The 22,014-nt window shown below is 32.7% G+C and overlaps 2 protein-coding genes across 2 annotated transcripts; both read left to right on the forward strand.

Moving 5' to 3' along the window:
* Positions 1 to 587: 587 nt before the first annotated feature.
* On the forward strand, positions 588 to 13,406 carry LOC124434397. The gene is made up of 4 exons (XM_046984293.1): positions 588 to 661; positions 1,000 to 1,264; positions 1,740 to 2,009; positions 12,944 to 13,406. Exons 2-4 carry the CDS (start codon positions 1,030 to 1,032, stop codon positions 13,327 to 13,329), a joined length of 891 nt encoding a protein of 296 aa, XP_046840249.1. The 5' UTR covers positions 588 to 661; positions 1,000 to 1,029; the 3' UTR covers positions 13,330 to 13,406.
* Positions 13,407 to 13,531: 125 nt separating this feature from the next.
* On the forward strand, positions 13,532 to 21,932 carry LOC124434337 (tyrosine-protein phosphatase 10D-like). The gene is made up of 9 exons (XM_046984228.1): positions 13,532 to 13,832; positions 18,249 to 18,544; positions 19,025 to 19,163; positions 19,457 to 19,771; positions 20,013 to 20,303; positions 20,372 to 20,447; positions 20,709 to 20,988; positions 21,068 to 21,131; positions 21,497 to 21,932. The coding sequence occupies exons 1-9, from the start codon at positions 13,586 to 13,588 to the stop codon at positions 21,613 to 21,615; spliced, it is 1,827 nt and encodes a 608-aa protein (XP_046840184.1). The 5' UTR covers positions 13,532 to 13,585; the 3' UTR covers positions 21,616 to 21,932.
* Positions 21,933 to 22,014: the final 82 nt, after the last annotated feature.

The following is a 22,014-nucleotide window of genomic DNA, read 5'->3' on the forward strand; positions in this document are numbered from 1 at the left end:
AGAATTTGAGCAATCTCAAGATAACGCTGAAACCCAAAACTACTTAGCTGCCCTTAATATCGACGCTCATTTATATCGCGAGCACTTCCTTCCCAATAGAAATAAAGCTCCGCTGTGCATGTAATGTACATATCTAACACTAGTTTCAACATATTTTTGGTCATTATTTTTTGAAATTTTTAATATATTTAGTCAATTTTTCAACTGTAACTTTATGAATTCGTCAACTGAGTAATTTAGCTGTTTTATAGCTCCTAATGTGTTTAATTCGATGAATTATAAAATTCGAATGAAAATGCAATACGGGTATAGCTATAGAGGCAATATGGGTATAGCTATACAGCTATAGAGGCTGCGTTACAAGAAATTGTAAAGTACTTTATGATTTCATAGGTTTCTTACATGTATCATGACGTAACGGGAAATTGAAATGAAATTACTAATGGGAAGCTCTGCATGGACAATTGTTATTTTCATATTCAGAGAAAGAATTTTAACATCGTCCGGTGTTCTTAATCTATTGTATCTAAAATAAATGATCTGCTTTAATTTTAATTTGATCTCGCTTTCTTCGTTTCCTTAGCGCTATCCACTAAAAAGCTTTTTTCATCGTTCAATAAATCTCTTGAAACACAAGAAGTTGAAATTTAGACTGAACCGAGTAAGAAGAATAAAGCATAAATTGAAAGATAAGCAAGTTTTACCATTTAAAAAAATTATAACCACGTACATATATAATAGCTACCATGGCTATCATTGAGAGAACCATCATGCAGCCATATGAGACTAACTCGATCTATTTTTGAACAGTTTCTCTCGCTGCACAATTTTGCTGAAATGAATTTTTTAGATAATCTTCATATATTGCTCAAAAATACGTTTTGATCGTGATCTGCTTGCATCACAGATGTAATTGTGACGTAGTTGTTGTCGGTCTAAATATAAATTTAAAGTCTTCTGTGATAACGTACATACATCCAACAATCAATTATAATTTAGAACTTTACTCTATATCCTTCGATTTTTGCGATGATGAATTTAATGATATGGTGGTTATTGTGGCTGTTATTTGGTCATGGATTCACAATGAAAATGGGTTGGAATGAAGAACTTGAGTTTTGTGAGGAAGAATGGAAGAAATTTGTGGCGGACAAAATTGAAATCGATTCGAAATGCAACAATACTCGTACACGTTGTTGTGTTGAGGAGAAGAAATATCTTTTAGAGCGATTTAAAATGTTTAGTGAAATATGTCCACTCGAAGGTAAAGTAAACAACAGTTCAGTTTACAGTAAGTACAGAACATCAAATGGCCATGTACTTGGCAAACAATCACAACACTTATATTACTGTTTAATTTAAATAACGCTAATTGAAGCCGTGTTCTTAGAAAGCGCATTAAAGTAAGGTACACAAAGTAAATGGTTTAAACCCGGAAGGTACATGTTAAAGTACTCAACTGATTTGGATACACTAGCTTCAGAGCAATGACGCAGCATAATCTCTCGTTCATTATTAATCTGTCTAGTTACAAAAGCAAAGTTAAGTGTGACAGTAGAGTCAAAAATAGTAATTTACTCAGTTATATTATATAGTCTGTATAGTTATTGTCTATTTGGGTTTAACAAAGACTTTCGATTCAATGTGAATAGTTTGTAACATTTTGTGGACAAATGAATGTCACTTTCTGCTTGTTCTTTTTCTCTGGACAACCAGTTAAAGATAACTTAATTTTTTAGGGACATGTGGATGCAACCCGATTATTTTGAACGTTACTGCTGGGATATTCTCCATCAGTAAGTTTATTAATGCATCGGCAGAATGGAAAGAACCAGAAAACTTCACGTGTTCACATAAGTACATAAATGAAACAATAGAAAAACGGTATAAAATACCTTTTTCTCTCTTTGGAATCGGACAACACAAAATCCCTTATAAGTATGTTTTATACGGTGGAAAAAATCACACCTGTTATGTTGTCATCAACGTGAACGAAAGACGTGGTCAAGGTACACACAAGGCAGTTTATTTTAGTTTCTCCTGTGTCAGTTTAATTTATAGTGCACCAATGTGGTTATAATGTTTCATATTCAACTTTGGTCAAATCCATACGACACTTTGACCTATATTTATTCCATAATGTACATAAACTCTTATGTGAAATTTCTTTGCAATTGCAAAACTAATAGAATACACGCCCGGAAAAGCCGAACATGTTTAATTCGTCATGCATTTATTAGAATGCAAACCTGTTAAAGTGCAAAAGCTCAATTCAAGAGTGTGTCTTGGTTATTTTTTTGCTTATTGATTTTATTCAGTAACGATCACGTTGGAAGATTTTGGTTGTTTGCTAAAGGGTGTGAGGGTTAGGGTTAAGGTGTTCATATATTGATCTATGCTTGTTAAGATTTATTATTATAATACAACGGTGATGAAATCTCGATTGTCATTGGCTAAGAGCCTTTAGATACTTGTCAATATATTATCACCTTTAAAACATTGAAAATTATCTGTAGGTGACGTAATTTTCTTTATGAGACAACTGTAAATACAAAGAGTATTTTGGTAGAATCTTCTTCGAGATTTTCAAGTGATTTACTCTACTCAAACTATCGAAAATAAAGACGAAAAAAAACATCAAAAGAGTTAAACTGTCAGTCCAGTGAGTTTTCATCGCGTATTTACATGAAAAAACAAAAAAGCGAACCGCAAAAATTTTTTAATCAGACTGCAGTCAGCGCTATCCCCCTCAGCTTTGCTTCAGTAGATATCCAATTGACCTCGGTCTGAACATTGTTTAACATCATGCTCAACTTCATCCAAAAACTGTTAAATATTTTTCACAGGAGAATGTTTACATTTCACTTCAGTAGAAATAAATTTCCTTGTACATTAACCCTCTGTAATTAACCCTCTGTACAATATCTCTGTACATATTTGTATGCATCTCTTCTCTGCATGTATAAACCTGTATAAACCAGTAAAAAAAGCCTCACGATTTTGTATAAGCCTTGGGCATGATATTTATTTAAAGTGTTTATAATTTTAAATTGTGCAACTCTGGTATTTTTATAATCAAGAGCACTATTTCACAGCACAACCTAAATGAACTCAACCAAAAAAGAGTGTACAGCGTACAGTGTTCATAACTCAGTTTTACATTGAATTATATATTCCTTGTCTTCATGTTTGTATGATACTGACCTAAATTGTCATTTTTTTCTCGGCACAAATTTGTATTTAGTGTTCAGATAAACTTCCTTTTCATCAAAAACGAAGACATTGGAGTTTATACAGTTTAAGCTCACAGATTAGTTGGCAAAGTTGAAAAACCAGCTTTCAGCCAACAATCTTAAAAAATTTCAAAAGAAACAGATTCTATAGGTGGCCCGATAAATCACTAAAATGCGTAAACAAACCATAACTCTCCTTTTTCCATTGTAACAGACCGTGCGCCGTAAAATTCGTATTATTTAATTTTTTACACTTTTCAACTTGTTTGTAAAAGTTTTCTGTCTCCATGCCATTGAACTAAAATACGTGGAACACTACCTCAGGCCAATTATTGAAGTCATATCTTACGCCACACACGCGAGATTTTACCCAAGACACGCGCGTTTAGTGTTTCGAGATTCTTTCGCGGAGTAATAAGTGATTGACTACACACTCGTGTCTGGGGAGAAGTCTCGCGTGTCTGGGGTACAATCACGGCTTTAAAAATTATTAGGGTTTTGTATTACAGGTAGCGTTCCATGTATTTTAGTTCAATGCTCCATGCTGAATGCCTTAAATTATTTTATACGCCATTATTTTTAAAATGACCCTCAACAGGAATTGGTTTATTTAATTCTTTAGAAAGGTTGAATTACAAGATGGCTTTTTTTGGAATGTTTTTTCCTATATTGATAGAATTCAGTATGCTAAATTATTTTTGGTAAAGTCCTATTATTTTTATATATATATTTTGTAGAGTGTGATATTATCAATCATTTCTATCAAGTATCATTGTCCTTTTTTAGATATGAGTGGATTTTTTATCAAACATGTTCAGTCAGGAAAGTGTGTTGATGATGCTCCAGCAAGCTTCCGTGGAATCGCTCCATTACAGTTTACAAGGAATCTTTTTCAAGTGACAAATAGTTTTAAATTTTTACCATCTGGCTCAATCTTGAATCTGAATAGAGCAACTTGTCTTGTGAGACGAGGCAACGGAAATCTTTTGTGGTTATCTGATGGAAATTTTAATGGAGAATGCGGAGCCATCAATGCCATAACCCAAACATTTTGGGGTGGTCTATTCTTTTCACGCTATAATAAATGTATACGACTAAGTGTGTCTAAATACGTGAGACTGGCTAATTGTAAAAATGAAGAAAATCAGCGATTCAATTTCGGCAAGTGAGAATATTCATCCAGTTAGCGTAGATATACTTAAACTCTAATTAAAAGCCACTGCAAGGCCACAGATATAGGAATGGCGCCAGTGAAGTCACTGCCATCACACACTTCATTTTTATCAAATCAACTTTTATTTTACAGGAATTTAAAGATAAGCTTGTATAAATTTGTATTTACTTATTTTTTGTGTGTCTTCTATAGGCTCAGTAACATGTGATGGACAAAATATATCGGACGTTAGTTGTTCTAATAATCAATATATGGTGATAAAAGTTGCAGAATATCGTAGATTGCGAAAAGGAATCATTTGTGGCTCAAGTTTTTATTACAATTGTCGTGTCGATGTGACATGTGACCTTAAAAATTACTGTGATGGTGAAAGGGAATGTAATGTAACTGTTGATGATAATCACTTTCCTTCAAATATTTGTCCTGGTTTGAAGAAATATCTTTACTTTGAATATCAATGTAGCTACACAAGTATGCCATACAGAAAAATTTGCAGTCGTAAGTAATATATAGGCAGATTATATTTTGCTTATGATATAAGTGCTTCGGGACAAGTTTTGACCTTAATGCAAAATGGTATGGTGTTTATTTTTATACTATGTACGTTATCAATTTAGAAAAATTGAAACAAATTTGAATTTTCGTCGGGTGTCTTCACCAGGCGTGGTTTGTTTATGCAGTTTTATCTCGTATGATTTAATTTAATGTCTTTATATAACGTGACATTTAAATTGTGTTCTCAATATTTTTCTTAAGTTTAAAGGTTTAGACAATTTTGTCTTTTTAGTTTGTTAATGCAAATATTGTTCATAGAAACACCATTTATTCCGGTCAATTTGATTTATCAAATCTATTTTTTTTAAAATCTTTGTTAAAAGTTCTCAGTTTAACTTATTTGCCTGTAGTTCATTGTCAACTTAAAGATTAAAATCAAAACAGTGCTTACCAACTTTAAGTGTAAATCTATAAGATACTGTGTCCATCAGAATGTGGAAAACATTTCTGGTTAAGTGCTTTCAAACTAAAATTTTTTTTAAGTTAATGTCACCTTCTGTGTTCTTCTGATATTCAAACTCCGTGTATATCTTTTATTCATGGACGGGATTTGTCATATTTATGTTCATAAAACAACTTCTAAAAACACAGATTTCACTTTAAGATATGCGCCATAATCATAATTAAAGGAAAAAATAATTTTTACACCAAAAGAGTTAAACTGTCAGTCCAGTGAGTTTTCATCGCGTATTTACATGAAAAAACAAAAAAGCGAACCGCAAAAATTTTTTAATCAGACTGCAGTCAGCGCTATCCCCCTCAGCTTTGCTTCAGTAGATATCCAATTGACCTCGGTCTGAACATTGTTTAACATCATGCTCAACTTCATCCAAAAACTGTTAAATATTTTTCACAGGAGAATGTTTACATTTCACTTCAGTAGAAATAAATTTCCTTGTACATTAACCCTCTGTAATTAACCCTCTGTACAATATCTCTGTACATATTTGTATGCATCTCTTCTCTGCATGTATAAACCTGTATAAACCAGTAAAAAAAGCCTCACGATTTTGTATAAGCCTTGGGCATGATATTTATTTAAAGTGTTTGTAATTTTAAATTGTGCAACTCTGGTATTTTTATAATCAAGAGCACTATTTCACAGCACAACCTAAATGAACTCAACCAAAAAAGAGTGTACAGCTTACAGTGTTCATAACTCAGTTTTACATTGAATTATATATTCCTTGTCTTCATGTTTGTATAATACTGACCTAAATCATAATTTTTTTCTCGGCACAAATTTGTATTTAGTGTTCAGATAAACTTCCTTTTCATCAAAAACGAAGACATTGGAGTTTATACAGTTTAAGCTTCACAGATTAGTTGGCAAAGTTGAAAAACCAGCTTTCAGCCAACAATCTTAAAAAATTTCAAAAGAAACAGATTCTATAGGTGGCCCGATAAATCACTAAAAATGCGTAAACAAACCATAACTCTCCTTTTTCCATTGTAACAGACCGTGCGCCGTAAAATTCGTATTATTTAATTTTTTACACTTTTCAACTTGTTTGTAAAAGTTTTCTGTCTCCATGCCATTGAACTAAAATACGTGGAACGCTACCTCAGGCCAATAATTGAAGCCATATCTTACGCCACACACGCGAGATTTTACCCAAGACACGCGCGTTTAGTTTTTCGAGATTCTTTCGCGGAGTAATAAGTGATTGACTACACACTCGTGTCTGGGGAAAAGTCTCGCGTGTCTGGGGTAAAATCACGGCTTTAAAAATTATTAGGGTTTTGTATTACAGGTAGCGTTCCATGTATTTTAGTTCAATGCTCCATGCTGAATGCCTTAAATTGTTTTATACGCCATTATTTTTAAAATGACCCTCAACAGGAATTGGTTTATTTAATTCTTTAGAAAGGTTGAATTACTAGATGGCTTTTTTTGGAGTGTTTTTTCCTATATTGATAGAATTCAGTATGCTAAATTATTTTTGGTAAAGTCCTATTATTTTTATATATATATTTTGTAGAGTGTGATATTTTCAATCATTTCTATCAAGTATCATTGTCCTTTTTTAGATATGAGTGGATTTTTTATCAAACATGTTCAGTCAGGATTGTGTGTTGATGATGTTCCAGCAAGCTTCCCTGGAATCGCTCCATTATGGTTTGCATGGAATTTTTTTCAAGTGACAAATAGTTTTAAATTTTTACCATCTGGCTCAATCTTGAATCTGAATAGAGCAACTTGTCTTGTGAGACGAGGCAACGAAAATCTTTTGCGGTTATCTGATGGAAATTTTAATGGAGAATGCGGAGCCATCAATGCCATAACCCAAACATTTTGGGGTGGTCTATTCTTTTCACGCTATAATAAATGTATAAGACTAAGTGTGTCTAAATACGTGAGACTGGCAAATTGTACAAATGAAGAAGATCAGCGATTCAATTTCGGTAAGTGAGAATATTCATCCAGTTAGCGTAGATATATTTAAACTCTAATTAAAAACCACTGCAAGGCCACAGATATAGGAATGGCGCCAGTGAAGTCACTGCCATCACACACTTTATTTTTATCAAATCAACTTTTATTTTACAGGAATTTAAAGATAAGCTTGTATAAATTTGTATTTACTTATTTTTTGTGTGTCTTCTATAGGCTCAGTAACATGTGATGGACAAAATATATCGGACGTTAGTTGTTCTAATGATCAATATATGGTGATAAAAGTTGCAGAATATCGTGCATTGCGAAAAGGAAGCATTTGTGGCTACGGTTATTTCTTTAATTACAATTGTAGTGTCGATGTGACATGTGACCTTAAAAAATACTGTGATGGTGAAAGGGAATGTAATGTAACTGTTGATGATAATCACTTTCCTTCAAATATTTGTCCTGGTTTGAAGAAATATCTTTACTTTGAATATCAATGTAGCTACACAAGTATGCCATACAGAAAAATTTGCAATCGTAAGTAATATATAGGCAGATTATATTTTGCTTATGATATAAGTGCTTCGGGACAAGTTTTGACCTTAATGCAAAATGGTATGGTTTTTATTTTTATACTATGTACGTTATCAATTTAGAAAAATTGAAACAAATTTGAATTTTCGTCGGGTGTCTTCACCAGGCGTCGTTTGTTTATGCAGTTTTATCTCGTATGATTTAATTTAACGTCTTTATATAACGTGACATTTAAATTGTGTTCTCAATATTTTTCTTAAGTTTAAAGGTTTAGACAATTTTGTCTTTTTAGTTTGTTAATGCAAATATTGTTCATAGAAACACCATTTATTCCGGTCAATTTGATTTATCAAATCTATTTTTTTTAAAATCTTTTTTAAAAGTTCTCAGTTTAACTTATTTGCCTGTAGTTCATTGTCAACTTAAAGATTAAAATCAAAACAGTGCTTACCAACTTTAAGTGTAAATCTATAAGATACTGTGTCCATCAGAATGTGGAAAACATTTCTGGTTAAGTGCTTTCAAACTATAATTTTTGTTAAGTTAATGTCACCTTCTGTGTTCTTCTGATATTCAAACTCCGTGTATATATTTTATTCATGGACGGGATTTGTCATATTTATGTTCATAAAACAACTTCTAAAAACACAGATTTCACTTTAAGATATGCGCCATAATCATAATTAAAGGAAAAATAATTTTACACCAAAAGAGTTAAACTGTCAGTCCAGTGAGTTTTCATCGCGTATTTACATGAAAAACAAAAAGCGAACCGCAAAATTTTTAATCAGACTGCAGTCAGCGCTATCCCCTCAGCTTTGCTTCAGTAGATATCCAATTGACCTCGGTCTGAACATTGTTTAACATCATGCTCAACTTCATCCAAAACTGTTAAATATTTTCACAGGAGAATGTTTACATTTCACTTCAGTAGAAATAAATTTCCTTGTACATTAACCCTCTGTAATTAACCCTCTGTACAATATCTCTGTACATATTTGTATGCATCTCTTCTCTGCATGTATAAACCTGTATAAACCAGTAAAAAAAGCCTCACGATTTTGTATAAGCCTTGGGCATGATATTTATTTAAAGTGTTTGTAATTTTAAATTGTGCAACTCTGGTATTTTTATAATCAAGAGCACTATTTCACAGCACAACCTAAATGAACTCAACCAAAAAAGAGTGTACAGCTTACAGTGTTCATAACTCAGTTTTACATTGAATTATATATTCCTTGTCTTCATGTTTGTATAATACTGACCTAAATCATAATTTTTTTCTCGGCACAAATTTGTATTTAGTGTTCAGATAAACTTCCTTTTCATCAAAAACGAAGACATTGGAGTTTATACAGTTTAAGCTTCACAGATTAGTTGGCAAAGTTGAAAAACCAGCTTTCAGCCAACAATCTTAAAAAATTTCAAAAGAAACAGATTCTATAGGTGGCCCGATAAATCACTAAAAATGCGTAAACAAACCATAACTCTCCTTTTTCCATTGTAACAGACCGTGCGCCGTAAAATTCGTATTATTTAATTTTTTACACTTTTCAACTTGTTTGTAAAAGTTTTCTGTCTCCATGCCATTGAACTAAAATACGTGGAACACTACCTCAGGCCAATTATTGAAGTCATATCTTACGCCACACACGCGAGATTTTACCCAAGACACGCGCGTTTAGTGTTTCGAGATTCTTTCGCGGAGTAATAAGTGATTGACTACACACTCGTGTCTGGGGAAAAGTCTCGCGTGTCTGGGGTACAATCACGGCTTTAAAAATTATTAGGGTTTCGTATTACAGGTAGCGTTCCATGTATTTTAGTTCAATGCTCCATGCTGAATGCCTTAAATTATTTTATACGCCATTATTTTTAAAATGACCCTCAACAGGAATTGGTTTATTTAATTCTTTAGAAAAGTTGAATTACAAGATGGCTTTTTTTTGGAGTGTTTTTTCCTATATTGATAGAATTCAGTATGCTAAATTATTTTTGGTAAAGTCCTATTATTTTTATATATATATTTTGTAGAGTGTGATATTTTCAATCATTTCTATCAAGTATCATTGTCCTTTTTTAGATATGAGTGGATTTTTTATCAAACATGTTCAGTCAGGAAAGTGTGTTGATAATGCTCCAGCAAGCTTCCGTGGAATCGCTCCATTACGGCTTACAAGGAATTTTTTTCAAGTGACAAATAGTTTTAAATTTTTACCATCTGGCTCAATCTTGAATCTGAATAGAGCAACTTGTCTTGTGAGACGAGGCAACGGAAATTTTTTGTGGTTATCTGATGGAAATTTTAATGGAGAATGCGGAGCCATCAATGCCATAACCCAAACATTTGGGGGTGGTCTATTCTTTCCACGCTATAATAAATGTATACGACTAAGTGTGTCTAAATACGTGAGACTGGCTAATTGTACAAATGAAGAAGATCAGCGATTCAATTTCGGCAAGTGAGAATATTCATCCAGTTAGCGTAGATATACTTAAACTCTAATTAAAAACCACTGCAAGGCCACAGATATAGGAATGGCGCCAGTGAAGTCACTGCCATCACACACTTCATTTTTATCAAATCAACTTTTATTTTACAGGAATTTAAAGATAAGCTTGTATAAATTTGTATTTACTTATTTTTTGTGTGTCTTCTATAGGCTCAGTAACATGTGATGGAAAAAATATATCGGACGTTAGTTGTTCTAATAATCAATATATGGTGATAAAAGTTGCAGAATATCGTGGATTGCGAAAAGGAAGCATTTGTGGCTACGGTTATGACTTTAATTACAATTGTAGTGTCGATGTGACATGTGACCTTAAAAATTACTGTGATGGTGAAAGGGAATGTAATGTAACTGTTGATGATAATCACTTTCCTTCAAATATTTGTCCTGGTTTGAAGAAATATCTTTACTTTGAATATCAATGTAGCTACACAAGTATGCCATACAGAAAAATTTGCAATCGTAAGTAATATATAGGCAGATTATATTTTGCTTATGATATAAGTGCTTCGGGACAAGTTTTGACCTTAATGCAAAATGGTATGGTTTTATTTTATACTATGTACGTTATCAATTTAGAAAAATTGAAACAAATTTGAATTTTCGTCGGGTGTCTTCACCAGGCGTCGTTTGTTTATGCAGTTTTATCTCGTATGATTTAATTTAATGTCTTTATATAACGTGACATTTAAATTGTGTTCTCAATATTTTTCTTAAGTTTAAAGGTTTAGACAATTTTGTCTTTTAGTTTGTTAATGCAAATATTGTTCATAGAAACACCATTTATTCCGGTCAATTTGATTTATCAAATCTATTTTTTTTAAAATCTTTTTTAAAAGTTCTCAGTTTAACTTATTTGCCTGTAGTTCATTGTCAACTTAAAGATTAAAATCAAAACAGTGCTTACCAACTTTAAGTGTAAATCTATAAGATACTGTGTCCATCAGAATGTGGAAAACATTTCTGGTTAAGTGCTTTCAAACTATCATTTTTGTTAAGTTAATGTCACCTTCTGTGTTCTTCTGATATTCAAACTCCGTGTATATATTTTATTCATGGACGGGATTTGTCATATTTATGTTCATAAAACAACTTCTAAAAACACAGATTTCACTTTAAGATATGCGCCATAATCATAATTAAAGGAAAAAATAATTTTTACACCAAAAGAGTTAAACTGTCAGTCCAGTGAGTTTTCATCGCGTATTTACATGAAAAAACAAAAAAGCGAACCGCAAAAATTTTTTAATCAGACTGCAGTCAGCGCTATCCCCCTCAGCTTTGCTTCAGTAGATATCCAATTGACCTCGGTCTGAACATTGTTTAACATCATGCTCAACTTCATCCAAAAACTGTTAAATATTTTTCACAGGAGAATGTTTACATTTCACTTCAGTAGAAATAAATTTCCTTGTACATTAACCCTCTGTAATTAACCCTCTGTACAATATCTCTGTACATATTTGTATGCATCTCTTCTCTGCATGTATAAACCTGTATAAACCAGTAAAAAAAGCCTCACGATTTTGTATAAGCCTTGGGCATGATATTTATTTAAAGTGTTTGTAATTTTAAATTGTGCAACTCTGGTATTTTTATAATCAAGAGCACTATTTCACAGCACAACCTAAATGAACTCAACCAAAAAAGAGTGTACAGCTTACAGTGTTCATAACTCAGTTTTACATTGAATTATATATTCCTTGTCTTCATGTTTGTATAATACTGACCTAAATCATAATTTTTTTCTCGGCACAAATTTGTATTTAGTGTTCAGATAAACTTCCTTTTCATCAAAAACGAAGACATTGGAGTTTATACAGTTTAAGCTTCACAGATTAGTTGGCAAAGTTGAAAAACCAGCTTTCAGCCAACAATCTTAAAAAATTTCAAAAGAAACAGATTCTATAGGTGGCCCGATAAATCACTAAAAATGCGTAAACAAACCATAACTCTCCTTTTTCCATTGTAACAGACCGTGCGCCGTAAAATTCGTATTATTTAATTTTTTACACTTTTCAACTTGTTTGTAAAAAGTTTTCTGTCTCCATGCCATTGAACTAAAATACGTGGAACACTACCTCAGGCCAATAATTGAAGTCATATCTTACGCCACACACGCGAGATTTTACCCCAGACACGCGCGTTTAGTGTTTCGAGATTCTTTCGCGGAGTAATAAGTGATTGACTACACACTCGTGTCTGGGGAAAAGTCTCGCGTGTCTGGGGTAAAATCACGGCTTTAAAAATTATTAGGGTTTTGTATTACAGGTAGCGTTCCATGTATTTTAGTTCAATGCTCCATGCTGAATGCCTTAAATTATTTTATACGCCATTATTTTTAAAATGACCCTCAACAGAAATTGGTTTATTTAATTCTTTAGAAAGGTTGAATTACAAGATGGCTTTTTTTGGAGTTTTTTTTCCTATATTGATAGAATTCAGTATGCTAAATTATTTTTGGTAAAGTCCTATTATTTTTATATATATATTTTGTAGAGTGTGATATTTTCAATCATTTCTATCAAGTATCATTGTCCTTTTTTAGATATGAGCGGATTTTTTATCAAACATGTTCAGTCAGGAATGTGTGTTGATGATGCTTTAGCATTCTTCTCTGGAATCGCTCCATTACATTTTACAAGGAATTTTTTTCAAGTGACAAATAGTTTTAAATTTTTACCATCTGGCTCAATCTTGAATCTGAATAGAGCAACTTGTCTTGTGGGACGAGGCAACGGAAATCTTTTGCGGTTATCTGATGGAAATTTTAATGGAGAATGCGGAGCCATCAATGCCATAACCCAAACATTTTGGGGTGGTCTATTCTATTCACGCTATAATAAATGCATAGTACGTTCAGAAGTTTATTTCGACGTGGGACTGGCTGATTGTAAAAATGAAGAAAATCAGCGATTTAATTTCGGCAAGTGAGAATATTCATCCAGTTAGCGTAGATATACTTAAACTCTAATTAAAAGCCACTGCAAGGCCACAGATATAGGAATGGCGCCAGTTAAGTCACTGCCATCACACACTTCATTTTTATCAAATCAACTTTTATTTTACAGGAATTTAAAGATAAGCTTGTATAAATTTGTATTTACTTATTTTTTGTGTGTCTTCTATAGGATCAGTGACATGTGCTGGACAAAATATATCGGACGTTAGTTGTTCTAATGATCAATATATGGTGATAAAAGTTGCAGAATATCGTGGATTGAGAAACGGAAGCATTTGTGGCTCAAGTTTTTATTACATTTGTAGTGTCGATGTAACATGTGACCTTAAAAATCACTGTGATGGTGAAAGGGAATGTAATGTAACTGTTGATGATAATCACTTTCCTTCAAATATTTGTCCTGGTTTGAAGAAATATCTTTACTTTGAATATCAATGTAGCTACACAAGTATGCCATACAGAAAAATTTGCAATCGTAAGTAATATATAGGCAGATTATATTTTGCTTATTATTAAAGAGCTTCGGGACAAGTTTTGACCTTAATGCAAATGGTATGGTGCTCATTTTTATACTATGTACGTTATCAATTTAAAAAAATTGAAACAAATTTGAATTTTCGTCGGGTGTCTTCACCAGGCGTCGTTTGTTTATGCAGTTTTATCTCATATAATTTAATTTAATGTCTTTATATAACGTGACATTTAAATTGTGTTCTCAATATTTTTCTTAAGTTTAAAGGTTTAGACAATTTTGTCTTTTTAGTTTGTTAATGCAAATATTGTTCATAGAAACACCATTTATTCCGGTCAATTTGATTTATCAAATCTATTTTTTTTAAAATCTTTTTTAAAAGTTCTCAGTTCAACTTATTTGCCTGTAGTTCATTGTCAACTTAAAGATTAAAATCAAAACAGTGCTTACCAACTTTAAGTGTAAATCTATAAGATACTGTGTCCATCAGAATGTGGAAAACATTTCTGGTTAAGTGCTTTCAAACTATCATTTTTGTTAAGTTAATGTCACCTTCTGTGTTCTTCTGATATTCAAACTCCGTGTATATATTTTATTCATGGACGGGATTTGTCATATTTATGTTCATAAAACAACTTCTAAAAACACAGATTTCACTTTAAGATATGCGCCATAATCATAATTAAAGGAAAAAATAATTTTTACACCAAAAGAGTTAAACTGTCAGTCCAGTGAGTTTTCATCGCGTATTTACATGAAAAAACAAAAAAGCGAACCGCAAAAATTTTTTAATCAGACTGCAGTCAGCGCTATCCCTCTCAGCTTTGCTTCAGTAGATATCCAATTGACCTCGGTCTGAACATTGTTTAACATCATGCTCAACTTCATCCAAAAACTGTTAAATATTTTTCACAGGAAAATGTTTACATTTTACTTCAGTAGAAATAAATTTCCTTGTAAATTAACCCTCTGTAATTAACCCTCTGTACAATATCTCTGTACATATTTGTATGCATCTCTTCTCTGCATGTATAAACCTGTATAAACCAGTAAAAAAAGCCTCACGATTTTGTATAAGCCTTGGGCATGATATTTATTTAAAGTGTTTGTAAATTTAAATTGTGCAACTCTGGTATTTTTATAATCAAGAGTATTATTTCACAGCACAACCTAAATGAACTCAACCAAAAAAGAGTGTACAGTTTACAGTGTTCATAACTCAGTTTTACATTGAATTATATATTCCTTGTCTTCATGTTTGTATAATACTGACCTAAATCATAATTTTTTTCTCGGCACAAATTTGTATTTAGTGTTCAGATAAATCACTAAAAATCACTAAAAATGCGTAAACAAACCATAACTCTCCTTTTTCCATTGTAACAGACCGTGCGCCGTAAAATTCGTAATATTTAATTATTTACACTTTTCAACTTGTTTGTAAAAGTTTTCTGTCTCCATGCCATTGAACTAAAATACGTGGAACACTACCTCAGGCCAATAATTGAAGTCATATCTTACGCCACACACGCGAGATTTTACCCCAGACACGCGCGTTTAGTGTTTCGAGATTCTTTCGCGGAGTAATAAGTGATTGACTACACACTCGTGTCTGGGGTAAAATCACGGCTTTAAAAATTATTAGGGTTTTGTATTACAGGTAGCGTTCCATGTATTTTAGTTCAATGCTCCATGCTGAATGCCTTAAATTATTTTATACGCCATTATTTTTAAAATGACCCTCAACAGCAATTGGTTTATTTAATTCTTTAGAAAGGTTGAATTACAAGATGGCTTTTTTTTGGAGTGTTTTTTCCTATATTGATAGAATTCAGTATGCTAAATTATTTTTGGTAAAGTCCTATTATTTTTATATATATATTTTGTAGAGTGTGATATTTTCAATCATTTCTATCAAGTATCATTGTCCTTTTTTAGATATGAGCGGATTTTTTATCAGACATATTCAGTCAGGAGAGTGTATTGATGATCTTTCAGCAAGCTTCTCTGGAATCGCTCCATTACAGTTTACAAGGAATTTTTTCAAGTGACAAATAGTTTTAAATTTTTACCATCTGGCTCAATCTTGAATCTGAATAGAGCAACTTGTCTTGTGGGACGAGGCAACGGAAATCTTTTGTGGTTATCTGATGGAAATTTTAATGGAAAATGCGGAGCCATCAATGCCATAACCCAAACATTTTGGGGTGGTCTATTCTATTCACGCTATAATAAATGCATAGTACGTTCAGGAGTTCATTTCGACGTGGGACTGGCTGATTGTAAAAATGAAGAAAATCAGCGATTTAATTTCGGCAAGTGAGAATATTCATCCAGTTAGCGTAGATATACTTAACCCTTTGAACACTGCGCTCCCAACATATGACTGACTTCACACACTGAGCTCCCAGAAGGAAAATATGAAAAAATTGAAGCCGACAGTTAGAGTTGTTTGAATATGTTTTTCATCTATTTACCTCAAATATACTTATCTTAGACTATTTGTATATATAGAACTAACATTTTAGCGCCAGTATTGAACTTTATTATGCCAGTCATACCAGCAGTTCTCTTCCGACCAAAATAGAAGGAAAATCAGTTTCAATATATTCACTAATTTCTGTCGATACTTCCATTTCTGATGGACTAAAATCGCTCTCTAAGTCGCTGTTGCCATAATCATCACCTTCAAAACCTTCATTGTCGGAATAGAGAAGTGATTCTAAAACTTCTTCTGGCACAACATGGCGATGTGTAACACCACTGAACGCCATATTCATATGAATTTATTATGCCAAAATAGTGCTTACTTTACATGAAGTTTTTATACAAAGTAGAGAGGAGTGCCTGCTGGACATTTGTACTGCAGTATTAGCTTAAATATCGACGAAATGATTGGTGTTTTGGCTGTTTAGTAACAGAAAGGTGTGGCGGCCGCTTTTCCGGCCGCTCGCACTTTGGACGATGATATTTTGTGGCCGGAATAACGGCCGCTCCTGTTCAAAGGGTTAAACTCTGATTAAAAACCACTGCAAGGCAGCAGATATAGGAATTGCGCCAGTGAAGTCACTGCCATCACACACTTCATTTTTATCAAATCAACTTTTATTTTACAGGAATTTAAAGATAAGCTTGTATAAATTTGTATTTACTTATTTTTTGTGTGTCTTCTATAGGCTCAGTAACATGTGATGGAAAAAATATATCGGACGTTAGTTGTTCTAATAATCAATATATGGTGATAAAAGTTGCAGAATATCGTGGATTGCGAAAAGGAAGCATTTGTGGCTACGGTTATGACTTTAATTACAATTGTAGTGTCGATGTGACATGTGACCTTAAAAAATACTGTGATGGTGAAAGGGAATGTAATGTAACTGTTGATGATAATCACTTTCCTTCAAATATTTGTCCTGGTTTGGAGAAATATCTTTACTTTGAATATCAATGTAACTACACAAGTATGCCATACAGAAAAATTTGCAGTCGTAAGTAATATATAGGCAGATTATATTTTGCTTATGATATAAGTGCTTCGGGACAAGTTTTGACCTTAATGCAAAATGGTATGGTTTTTATTTTTATACTATGTACGTTATCAATTTAGAAAAGTTGACACAAATTTGAATTTTCGTCGGGTGTCTTCACCAGGCGTCGTTTGTTTATGCAGTTTTATCTCGTATAATTTAATTTAATGTCTTTATATAACGTGACATTTAAATTGTGTTCTCAATATTTTTCTTAAGTTTAAAGGTTTAGACAATTTTGTCTTTTTAGTTTGTTAATGCAAATATTGTTCATAGAAACACCATTTATTCCGGTCAATTTGATTTATCAAATCTATTTTTTTTAAAATCTTTTTTAAAAGTTCTCAGTTCAACTTATTTGCCTGTAGTTCATTGTCAACTTAAAGATTAAAATCAAAACAATGCTTACCAACTTTAAGTGTAAATCTATAAGATACTGTGTCCATCAGAATGTGGAAAAAATTTCTGGTTAAGTGCTTTCAAACTATCATTTTTGTTAAGTTAATGTCACCTTCTGTGTTCTTCTGATATTCAAACTCCGTGTATATATTTTATTCATGGACGAGATTTGTCATATTTATGTTCATAAAACCACTTCTAAAAACACAGATTTCACTTTAAGATATGCGCCATAATCACAATTAAAGAAAAAAATAATTTTGATTTGTGTAATTATGGATGTACGACTGTCTAAGTCGAATCTTCCGAACGAAGGTGTCGTAAATGTTATTATGTATGTAAATGTGCTCTTTTTCTTTCTTCAGAAAACAGTTTTTAATTTTTTCAATTTTTCGTGAATGGAGAACAATATGAGAGTGCACCATTGCTCTCTATCAAATCAAACAAGTTCTAATTGCGTAATGCATTTCAACAAAATCCTTTTCTATTTAAGGTCATGTTTGTGATAATCCTCTATTAAAAAACGAAGAAAAATTCCCAGATTCTTGGTTTACTGCCTTCCCAAAGAGTCGTAGTGCTGCTAAAGCAAGAATATCCAGTGGCAGTTCATGGTGTGCTTCTGCTGCAGATGGCAATCATTATCTTCAACTGAATTTTCCGAGTCTTTATACAGTTAACGTTATCGCAATCTTTGGAGACAGTTCAAGTTCGAGCTTTATAACTAAATATCACTTGCAGACAAACATTGATGGTGTGAACTGGAAATCCGAAAAATCCAAAAAGAAAACGGTAGAATTTTCGAATTTGTATATTATATAAATTAAATGAGAAATTTAAAAAAGGAATGAAGTTATAAACTACGTAAAATTTAAATTGCTGTTTATATACAAGCATGTGTGCAGATGTTGAGTCAGTGGTGTAGCCGGCACGCAAAATTGCTGGTTCTATGTAAATTTCAGATCATTATCATTATTCATTTCTTTAGACATCTATTGTTTTTACAGTAAGTGAGTGCTGAGAAATTTACGTATAGCACGACCAAATTCGTGGGCTAGCTACGTCACTGTGTTGATTGTCTTGGTTACTGTTGCACTACGAAGGACTCTTGAATTTTATTATAAAGATTAAATTGTAGCTATGTGCATGATTTGAAGAGATACATAGACAATGCATAAACTACTCTCCTCTGGACTGCGTTAAACAAACCTGGCTTTTCTCTAACCTTGCTCTGCAAATACACGAAAATCATTTTCTTTTGTTTTATTCCAGATTTATCTAGGAAACAAAAATGGTTACAATGATGCGGCTATAGAAAAGTTTTCTGGTGGCCTTAAATCCAAAGCTTTGCGAATCTTTCCATTGAAATTTGTTGGTGCACCGTGTTTGCGAATTGAAATTTGTGGTGGAGGTAAGAGTGGGAAAAAATATACCAGGTTTACTTTGCACTGTAAGCACTTAATTAATCAATATATAAAGTTTTTTCTCTGAAAATTAATAAAACATGTGTTAGTTGACAAAACTGAACAATTTTCCATGAAGGCTGAAGTGTTAGTTTCTTTCTCTGTTAAAATAAACTTATTGAAACAAGCCTTTTCAACATGCTGTTAAGTTTAACACGTGTTAATGAAGAAAAAGCAGAACACTGATTTCATTTAGAGGCTACACATGGTTCAATTTGTAGATTTTTCTTTTATCGTGCAGACTTACTCCCAGACAAACCAACAGATCTCATTGCAACCAAATCTGCATCGACGTACCTCGAGATATCATGGAAACATCCCCAAAACACTGGTGTAAAACTTGGTACAAATATCTTGAATCCTCTTACAAGATATCTATTGATTTTGCTAAAGGATACTATGATTGTTTTCAATAAAACTTTGGAGGTAACTGACAAAAAACCGTACAACGTTACGAATCTTGTTCCTTACGCAACGTATAAAGTTAATGTAACCGCTGGCAATTCTGAAGGCTTTGGTAGATCAACTACAGCTACTTTTAGAACTGCCGAAGATGGTGAGTTTATATCAGTTTTTGTGTATACATATCGTCTGTTATTGCATTGATGGTGTTATTGTCGTGGACGACTTTTGAAAGCTCAAATCTTTTCTGGTCGACATTTATTTCAATCATGTTTTTCTTATACTGTATTATATTTAACTTAACAATGACAGTGTACACTTGTTAGGACTTCTTTCTAAAGAGTTTTTAATGTTTTACATAAATCTTTAAAACATATGTTTTTATTTTTGTTTAGTTCCCGAAGGTCCACCTTTAAATGTTCAAATTGTCGCCTTAAGCAGTTCATCGTTATCAGTTACGTGGGAGCCACCAGATAAGAACAAAACAAATGGAAAGATAGTCAGTTACACTGTTTGTATTACACATTTGGAGAATGAAAACTGTTCAATGAAGTATATGAACGAGGAACAGCGTTTGGACATAAATAATGTGAAACAAGGGACAAAATATTATGTTCGTGTTTTAGCTTCTACAATAGTTGGAGCTGGATGTTACAGCAATGGTACATGGGTATTTACAAATGGATGTAAGTTGTCTATGGATTCTGTAAATGTTTGATTAAGATGATAAATTTATTCAAGTTTATTTATTTAGTGGCACCTGAACTGTCCACCAAGCAGATTGGAAATACGTTGACTTATTTGTTGCAAAATCCAAATTTGGAATACCGGTAACTATGTATTTTACTGAATTTATTGTAATGAAGCTTAAAGGAACTTAAAAGTATTTTTTGAGTTTTTCGGATTCATGGATAAGTATGTTGTTGGTTTCATGTGGGATTGAGGTAGTCTAAATATCTCTCTGGAAAAGGTTTGATGACTCGTCGCTTTTCTCTGGCAGTGCAGATACATGCATAACATATATTTTAACGAATAACGAAAGCAGAGTTTATGTATGTATTTTTAAAAAATGTTTTGCCTTCAATTTGCAGATATTTCTATGTAGTCGCGATGAAAAATGGCACAGAAGGGAGTCAATTGCCTTCTAACTTTAAAAACACAGACTTAGGGACTTATTCTGAGGCCATAGCTTCCGCACAACCAATGCCGTATATTGCCGCTGTTGTCTCTCGCAGAGACTTTAAGCCTGATTTTACACTTGGTGATGGTGAAAGCACGACATGGCGTTCCATTGGTGAAAATTATTACAATGGCCCGCTGAAACTTGGCACTAACTACAAAATATTTCAACGCATTTTCATTAATGATCAGGTGCGATGTTTTTTATACATTTTCATCTGCATTGCCTGCTGCAATTTTTATTCAAATATAAATGTTCACTTCGTTTTAGGGTGATTATTATTCCACTGACTGGAGTCCAGTGGCAGCAACTGCCCAAAAGCACAAGTCTTCAGGTTTGTGTTTGCTTTCAATAGATTAAGGGAAGTTTATCGATGTCTAAAGTGCAATGCTTCAAAATATTTACAAATCTCAGTACAGACAAGTGCCAGAAATTTTTTAAGGATGAGTGGAGATATTATTTGATAATACAGCCGATTTAATTGCAACAAATAACTGCCTTAGTGATTTTGTGTACCTCTTCTGTAATTTCCTTGCGTTCCAAACATAATTTATACCATAAAGAAATCATTAATTGTTAACAGGGATGACTACACGGGGTGTGAGAGCGGTTACACTCTCAGCTTTAGAAAAATGATAAAATGATCGCTGAAAGACAACATTGGTTGATAATGTAATGTCATTCATTTTTATCTTGTAGACGGTGGAAACACTGGAGCTATTGCTGGTGCAGTTGTAGCTGCTGTTTTGGTCATTATTCTTGTCATATTGGTCATTCATTTTGTTAGGATCAATTCAAACTCTGCTACAGTGCAGTGAACTGCGTATTGTAGTCATTCGACGGCTACTAAAATTTCTCAAAATTGGGGGAAGTTGAATTTTTATCGCGAAATTATTAGACGTTTTCTGAAATTTAGCGTACTATAAAAGAATATAATTAAACATAAAATTTTATTTCCTTTTTAACTATAAGAATGAACGAGAGTGAATGATTCTAAACAGTATGTAAAAACAATATGGAACATAGCATCAAATTTTTAGACTAAGGATATAGTCAATATTTGAAATAGGTAAACGGCTGTAATACTTTTTATCTAAATACATTAAATAAGAAATAAAGTTAAATTACACACAAACAGTGGCGTAGCATACTCAGTAATTTATTTAAATAAGTTGGGGGGGGGGGATTTTCATACATTCATGTATTTTGGAGTTAGT

This window comes from Xenia sp. Carnegie-2017, unplaced genomic scaffold (genome assembly GCF_021976095.1).
Source record: "Xenia sp. Carnegie-2017 unplaced genomic scaffold, XeniaSp_v1 HiC_scaffold_1, whole genome shotgun sequence".
Lineage (NCBI taxonomy): Eukaryota > Metazoa > Cnidaria > Anthozoa > Malacalcyonacea > Xeniidae > Xenia > Xenia sp. Carnegie-2017.